This window comes from Danio aesculapii, chromosome 7 (assembly GCF_903798145.1).
Source record: "Danio aesculapii chromosome 7, fDanAes4.1, whole genome shotgun sequence".
NCBI classification, from domain to species: Eukaryota; Metazoa; Chordata; class Actinopteri; order Cypriniformes; family Danionidae; genus Danio; species Danio aesculapii.
The window spans coordinates 54321738-54330641 of NC_079441.1; the positions used below are offsets into that span (position 1 = coordinate 54321738).

Here is an 8904-nt window from a genome sequence, read left to right on the forward strand (position 1 = left end):
AATCTACACAAGGGCCTCTGTGAGATGGGTGGTGTAACGTTGGTATTTAAATCATTCAAATTACTGCACAAAGTTAACCATACACTAAAAAAAATATTTGTAAATTTGACAAATGAACCCATTTTTACAGTTGTTTAATATTATTATACAGTAGCTTATCACACGTCTACATAATGGATACTGCAATTTGTACTGCATCTCAAAATTTTCATTTACAAAATGATCAAATGGCCTAATCAGGAAGATGAAATTATAGTTTTTTTCTAGCAGAAATTAAATAATATCTATCATGTATTATCACAAACGATGGCCTAAATAAACAGTTAAACAAAATATGCTGGGAACTGCACTCATACCAATAATTTTTCAAAAAAGGCGGGAAATGCCATAAAAAAACTGTTTTTGTTAACCTTTCATGTGAACCATTTTATAGAGAACCTTTGTGCGATTTAAGGGTGGTGGCACAATCTTTTCCAATCACTTAGCTCAATTGTCAGATTCTTTTTTTTCTCATCAAAAAATAAATGAATAAAACAAAAATAAGTTCATATCTCTGCAGTTTGCTTCTTGTTAACACCTAATTTGATTTTCTGGTGAAAACATGGCAACTTTATATAATATAGGCTTATTAAAAATAAAAAAAATCTGTTATCATTTACTCACTGTTCACTTGTTCCAAACCTGTTTGAGTTTCTTTCTTCAGTTGAACACAAAAGAAGATCTATTGAAGAAAGCTAAAGACCTGTAAACATTGACTTTTGTGGTATTTATTTTTTCTTCTATGCAAGTCAATGGTTACAGGCTTTCAGCTTTCTTCAAACTATATTCTTTTATGTTCAACAGAAGAAACTCATAAAGGTTAATTAATAAACCACTTGAGCATGAGTAAATTATAAGTACATTTTCATTTTTGGGGTGAACTACGCCTTTAGTGCCTTATTCTGCATTTTAAATCCTTAAAGGAATAGCTCAACCAAAAATGAAAACTACCCCTTAACTTTTTTCTTTCAGATGAGCAAAGTCAAAGTTCTACATTTTGTGCTGGCTCTTCCATGAAATATAAAGGTGTTGGGTAGTGGCCATTTTTGAAGCTTCCAAAACCGATTAAATCTATTGTTAAACTAATCTATATGCCCCCATATCTTATAAAGTGGGCTTCTGGCAGCTGCAGAATGCACCTTCTTGACAACGTTTTGGCTGACCTCAATATGTGTCCGCTGAATGTCATGGTCATCAGTAAGAGTGACCAACAGACACACTAGAGGGCACTCTACACCTCAGCCACTCACCTGGACTGTGTGTCACAATGCTTTGCACCTCACACCTGAATCATATGAACTGGACTTTGATTACACAGCACCTGAGGCCAATCTTCACACACATAAAAGCACCTCAGTTCTTGCAAAGTCTTACTGTCACACGTATATTTCTGAGTGTTTTCCTTACCTTTTTTGTTTTTTGATTTTGAACTGTTTCTTGTTTTTTTTTCTGAAAACATAGCCCTATATTCGTTTCTGGAGATCGCAAATTATGTAACCAGAGCTACGTATGGATTTTCTCGCTAATCAGCTGAATGCTTGCCTGCTTTCCCACTGTTACCAGTTTGTCCAGTAGCTCGACGTGTATGTCGGTGGACTTGAGTTGCAGAGCGGAGTTGACCGCGATGACAGGGTTCAAGTCCGGTGAAAAGTGGTTCCAGAAAGCGGGTAAGACAAAAACAAAAGCCAACAAATAAAATAAACAAGTAAATAACAGGGTGAGAATGTGGTAACATTTGAAAAATGGGGTAAAAAAAATCATTGTTTTCTGTATTGCCTTTTAAAACACTACGATTGGGTTAGGGAAGGGGGTGGACGGGTTAATAGGTGCCTTTCAAAATACTATCAGTTGGGTTTAGGGAAGAGGGAGGGTGAGGGGATCGGTTGGTTGGTCAGTCAGTAAGTTAGTTAACAGTGGCCTCTGGTGGGTTTATGTGAGAACAGCAGGCGCGATTGGCACTCGAGAGAGAAATTTGAGATTTGTAAAAGTGTACGAAGCGGCCTCGGGTGGATTCGCGAAAACAAAAACTGCGAAAAACATAGCTCCTGGAATGTATTTTGCTCTCTCCAGAAATGTAAATAGGGGTACGTAATCAGAATGAGCCTGGGTTGTTGTTGTTTTTTTTTTTTGTTTTTTTTTTTAGTTATCTGCCTCCCTTGAATCCCTTGAATTTTTGGATTACTCTTTGTGGATTACCCCTGATCTTGTTCTTTGTACCTTTTTGACCCATTCTCAAAGCTGAGTTTGGAACTCCACCGCCACTGTATGCTCTCATATGTTGCGATGATGATGATTATGTACTCTAGTTCAAACAAATATAGGTGAGCCAAAAACTCAAGCTCTTATTTTCTAACTGTCAGGATTACCTGTTGAAGTGTTGACTAGACCCACCAGAGGTCATCTGTCAAGTCAGAGGTTATAATTTAAAAACGAGAAACATTGACAAAAACACAGCAATCCACTTCATAAGAGATGTGTTAACACCCTGGTGGCAAATGGGTTAGTTATGGATTTCTGCACCATTGGAAAGCTACAAATTACCATTATACTGCAAAGAAGAGTCACAGATAAATGTAAAAGTTCTCATTCTTTCATCTAAAAAGAAAGTCATAGACACCTACATATACAATTTGTCCCTTGCTTTATTTAAGCACAATTGCATTTGTTTTGGCTTATGTGTGCAACAGTGTAACATTTCTCTACAATTTGCACACTACTGGACATGTAAGTACGGTAAATGCACATGGCTGGCTGATCAAATCTGACCTGTTTATTCTCAGTGAAAATCTCAGAATCTTCACAATATCTAAACATGTTCTTATTGTGCGAGCCTTTATCAAAATCAAGAAGTCTGACGAACCTGCTAATGTAATGCCATCACATTGAAGGCATGTATTGTATTTTGAGTTTATCCACAGCTCAACACTACTACTTTGAACAATGAAAAAGGAACATCAAAACCCTGAAGAGCAGCTAGCTGCATGCCGTGAATGCTTGATTTATGTGTAAAACATTTAACATAAATGCACTGTATGTACAACAAAGGGTTACATTCTTTTCCTTTGTACTACAGTATTGATTTTTCCCAGAAACATTCTACCGCTATTAAGCATGATATGCAATAGCATTCAGATAAACAAAACCAACATTCCCGTATAACTATTGTAAGCAGTCAATCAAAAAGTAAACCAAAATTACATTTAATGAACTTATTGACAATTGACTGTGTTGGGGAAAACAACATCTAGAAATATTTTGGTGGTACTAGCCAGGTTAGTGACACAAAAATAGTTTTCTTTCTATCATTCAGCATAATTTTAGGATGAGTTACTACATTTGGCAGCATGCAATAATGTTGTGATGTTCAACCACTGAAACTGTCATTATTAAAAAGTTAATTCATTCATTTACTTTTCGGCTCAGTCCCTTTATTAATCTGGGGTCGCCACAGCGGAATGAACCGCCAACTTACCCGGCACATGTTCTACGCAGCAGATGCCTTTCCAGCTGCAACCCATCAGTGGGAAACATCAATACACCCTCATTCACACACATACACTGCAGACAATTTAGCCTTCCCAATTCACCTATAACATGTCTTCGGACTAGTGGGGGAAACCGGAGCATCTGAGGAAACCCACGCGTACACGAGGAGAACATGCAAACTCAACACACAAATGCCAACTGACACAAATTGACATTTATAAACACATGAATAGTGTGTATTAAAACAGGTCACTGGTTCGAGTCCCGGCTGAGTCAGTTGGCATTTCTGTGTGGAGTTTGCATGTTCTCCCCGTGTTTGCATGAGTTTTCTCCAGGTGCTCTGGTTTCCTCCACAAGTCCAAAGACATGCTGTATAGGTAAATTGGGTAAGCTAAATTGTTTGTAGTGTATGTGTGAGAATTTGTGTACATGGATGTTTCCCAGTACTGGGTTGCAGCTAGAAAGGGCATCCACTGCCTAAAACAGGTGCTGGATAAGTTGGCGGTTCATTCTGCTGTGGTGACACCTGATGAATAAAGGGATTAAGCTGAAAATATATTATATTATATTATGTTATATTATATTATATTATATTAATTTACTGTACTTTTGTTTTAATGTGGTCCCCTGATATATTCTATTAAAGATAACTGTTATTTTTACTTAGTATTATAATCCAATTACCTCAAATTAATTTTTGGAATTAATATTTCAGCTGACATGCAATAAGTTCCTACCTAGCACTGTTTACCCAATACCTTAATAAACAGCATGTTATTTTATTTCACAAACCAAGCAAACATCTGTTTGTGAAAACGCTTTCTTGCAAAGTGTGCTAGCATGTAAAAAGAATGTGTCCAAATACTTTTGGAGCCATTGCAGGCTATATAAAAACTCCAGCGAGCGCACACGCGCACATCAACTGACAAAGAGACCAAAAAAACTGCAGAAAATCAGAGCGTGGGACTGTTATGAGACACAAGCTCAGCCCACTCACCTGTGTCTTGATTATATCCGATCGATGTTGTGCTCTCGATCACAGAAATAAATCCAGCTGTTATCACAAAGTACAGAGAAAAAGTTGCTGGTCCCAAAATTTTAATGCCGCAGTCCTGCGGAACCATCATGTCAAACTGCACAGAGGACAAGACAGATCCCTCCTGGAACATCTACAGTCCATTTACAATGAGATGGTCTAAATAGTAACTTTTGCCTCAGCCTAATGCATCGGTAGTTTGGACCCATCACACAAAGGCAAGCTACTGCATTTATTATGCCAGAGATCTGCAACGGTCATCAGACCGAAACAACACTTGATGCAGCACGAGAAAACCTGTGAATCCTGAATCCGGTGCATGGGCGATTTTGGGCTCCGTTAAATCAGCTGGGACGAGTGCAGTTATTGATGCCGCGTTCAGAAGAGCTGTGAACTGTGTTTCGGCTAAACTTTGGAAAAGTTCCGCCCTCTCGGGTTGCCAAGAGGAGGAGGACCCTGCCTTTGTGTTGTTCACTGTGTCAGACTCTCTCGTCTTTTGTTGAGTGTTTCCGTTTTTATCATTTTTCTCATCATGCAAACAATGCCGAACCATTTGTCATTGCGTATTGGCTACATGTAAATCCATTCAGTCTGTGTGTTGTAAATGCTCTATTTCAGAACAAAATATGAAAATCTAATCGGTCATATGCCTTTTGCCTCACGAAAACTGGTTATAAAACTCACTTTAGTCTACATTCCTTTTTGTTCCAGGCAGATGTTTTTGAGCGCGAGAACATATACGCTGTGCCCATTGATGACAGCCTGTTATTATCTGTTGCTAATAATAAGCAGTTCAAGATCTTACATTATGCACTTCGTTTGCCCTGTGATATTTGTCGGATAGCCTATGCCCACATGATAAACATATAGCCTTTACAGTTAGTGTTTCTAAATCGTGATGTTACTGTATTTTACAACCCTTTAGTAGTAATTGTTGCATACTGTTAACTATAGTGAACTCATACACTACTAATACAGTAGTATGTTTTCACTAGTAGCTGTTGTGGTATAGGCTAATTGCAGCTGTAGATAAATAGAGTATTGGGCCATTTGTTTATGTTACTGTAGTTGTTGTTACCATTACTATAGAATTATCACAAAATATTAATTTAAGAACTTTACAATAGTAACACAATAATATTTGCTATTCATTTATTTTCCTTGGGCTTAGACCCTTATTCATCAGGGATTGCCACAGCAGAATGAACCGCCAAGTATTCTGGCATGTTTTACACAGTGGATGCCCTTCCAGCTGCAACCCAGTACTGGGAAACACCCATACACACTCATTCACTCTCACACACACACACACACACACACACACACACACACACACACACACACACAATTTAGTTTATTTAATTATCCTATAGTGCATGTGTTTGGACCCTGGGGGAAACTGGAGCACCCAGAGGAAACCCACGCCAACATCGGTAGAACATGCAAACTCCACACAGAAATGCCAACTGGCCCAACTGGGACTCGAACTAGCGACCCTCTTGCTGTGAGGCGACAGTGCTAACCACTGTTCCACCCAGTATTTACATTCATTTTCGTTTTGGCTTAGTCCCTTTATTAATCTGGGGTTGCCAACTATTCTGGCATATGTTTTATGCAGCGGATGCCCTTCCAGCTGTAACCCATCACTTGGAAACATCCATACACAGTCATTCACACACATACACTATTTTAGAGAATTTTAGCCTTCATCATAATTATTGGCCTGTTACATTATTTGGTCAAAGCAATACAGAGGCCTAAAAATATAATTTGCGCAGAAGAAACCAGTATTGGACTGGAAATGAAGTTGTGCAAATGATGACCTATTTTAATTTTAATTATTTGTTTGGAAAATGTACTTATTTTTAGGGGTTGTACTAATATATTTATTTGTAAGTCAGTAAATTCCCCTGGCACCCCAATTAAAAGTCTAATTAATTTAAAGGCCTAGAACTGAAAATGGTGATTATTTAGGAAGTTGCACTGAGCTGCTGCTCTATCTGAGTGTCCATCAAGTGCCCCCTCTAGTGGGCACAATAGCAATAAACCATATTTCATATCAACTTGTGAAGTCATTCACATCTACCATTGTAAATTTTAGAAGATTAAGATGATAAGATTGTATTTACTCTAGGTGTAGTATGAGCTATCAACAGGAACTGGAAAGCAAAACATTAACACAAAATTAAATACGTGACATAACCGTGAATTGCAACACATGTCAAATGTTTAAATATCTTGCATTTAAATATCTACATTATGATTAACAAATATAATAACAGATAGTAGGCTACAACAGAAGTCCTAGTGTAATTATACAATCTGAATTTTAAATGTAAAACTCTCCATGTTAGGTTATATCTGTTTGGTTCATAGTATATATATTTAAGGTCTATGTTGTCCTCGTGTGACTCTCGCTCAGTTTTGTTCAGAAATGACATGACGTCAAGTGTGCAGTAAGTCTGTCAGCTTTGTTATCCAGTGCGCGCGCGTCACAGGCGGGCGCTCCCGCGCGCTTCGCCATATAACGCTGTTTGTCAGGTGCACTGCGCGTTCAAAACACATCGCCAACATACATTTGAAACTATCGCAGATACAAACGTTTATATTTTACGTAAAGCAATGTCAGACTAACTGATATGCGATCAGCAGACAGTTTGGTCCATCAGGCACCTGTTGGAGAGTTTGTTCCAGAAAAAATGGGTGACATTCTCAACCACAGCGGATGGGGAACTCTGAACAGAAGTTTAACTGATCAGCACAAGTTCAGCAGCCTCGAAGACATCGACGTGACCGCCGACGGCAGCCTGGTCCTGAGGATTATCATCTCGGTGGTTTACTCCGTGGTGTGCGCCGTGGGGTTGGTCGGGAACCTCTTGGTGTTTTTCCTGATGAAAGTTAGACAAGGACGCAAGAAATCCATTATTAATTTCTTTGTCATCAATTTAGCCGTCACTGACTTTCAGTTCGTTCTGACCTTGCCTTTCTGGGCGGTGGACACGGCTTTGGATTTCAGCTGGCCGTTTGGAAACGCCATGTGCAAGATTATCTTATCGGTCACAGTGATGAACATGTACGCCAGCGTCTTCTTTCTCACCGCGATGAGCATTACGCGCTACTGGTCAGTCGCTTCTGCTTTAAAGATCCCTTCCAGAAAGAAGTCCGTGTCTGTAAAGTGGATTTGCGCCGTGTTGTGGATCCTGGCGACTGCGGCGACCGCTCCAACTTCCATTTTCTCCACCGTGACAGTTGTGGCAGGTGAAAAACTCTGTCTCCTCAAGTTTCCAGATGGCCAAGACTGGCTCGCTCTGTATCACCTTCAGAAAATTGTCATTGCGTTTATTTTACCCATGTTCATCCTCTCAGTGTGTTATCTTTTACTTTTGAGGTTTATCCGAAAGAGAGGCGTTAACAACCGTCAAAAAAGACGATCCAAAGTGGCGAAATCCGTAACGGTGGTGGTCTTGTCTTTTTTCATCTGTTGGATGCCAAACCATGCGATAACCCTCTGGGGAGTGTTGGTGAAACTGAACGTGGTGCACTGGGATAAAACATACTATATGGTGCATACGTATGTTTTTCCTGTGACTGTTTGTCTTGCCCACACAAATAGTTGTTTAAACCCTGTTTTGTATTGTCTGATGCGGAGGGAGTTTAGGAAAATGTTGCATAGTTTCTTTTGGCGCATCTCCTCGCCTGTGATTTCGAACGCTGGGAAATTACATGGATACAGTGGAGGCAGCAATCAGAACCAGGATGACGCACACATTGGAATGCATTTAAACGTGATTGACGCACAGCGGTGCCAACAGTCCAGACAGCAGAGCTCATAGCGTTCACAGCACTCCACACGGGACATGTCAGCCAAATTGGACAGTGGACTGATTTCTTTCTAATGAAACTCATGGGAGGGAAATAATGAATTCAAAATGTCAAACAAATATGAACATACAAATAATAATAATGTAGAATGTGTACATTTTGTCCTGCATCTAGTCCTCGTTGCACCACTATTCTATTTATTTTCATATTTGGGCTTTGTCACTTTTCGTGTTAGTGAGTTCATAAAGTACGCTATATGTTATGAGCTAAAATAAAATGAACTGAAATTTGAAGATATACTGAGATCTCAATCAATGCTTCCAAATCAGATTGCAGGTTAACATTGTAATAATATGGTATGTAAATTATATGTTATATTTATATTAAACTATTATTCATTAATTCTTTTTCTTTTCGGCTTAGTCCCTTTATTAATCAGGGGTCGCCACAGCGTAATGAACCACCAACTTATCCAGCATATGTTTTATGCAGCGGATGCCCTTCCAGCCACAACCCACTGG

General features: G+C 39.0%; 2 protein-coding genes across 2 annotated transcripts in view; one reads left to right on the plus strand and one right to left on the minus strand.

Moving 5' to 3' along the window:
- Positions 1-4952, minus strand: part of LOC130232338 (A disintegrin and metalloproteinase with thrombospondin motifs 7) — a 186647-nt gene extending 181695 nt beyond the window's left edge. The window contains exon 1 of the mRNA XM_056462181.1: positions 4523-4952. Within this exon, the coding sequence (XP_056318156.1) occupies positions 4523-4694 (172 nt within the window). The 5' untranslated portion in view covers positions 4695-4952. The remainder of the gene's footprint in view (positions 1-4522) is intronic.
- A 2146-nt stretch (positions 4953-7098) lies between these two features.
- Positions 7099-8643, plus strand: LOC130232340 (relaxin-3 receptor 1-like). Its single transcript, XM_056462182.1, has one exon. The coding sequence runs from the start codon at positions 7201-7203 to the stop codon at positions 8392-8394; it is 1194 nt and encodes a 397-aa protein (XP_056318157.1). The 5' UTR covers positions 7099-7200; the 3' UTR covers positions 8395-8643.
- The last annotated feature ends 261 nt before the right edge of the window (positions 8644-8904 follow it).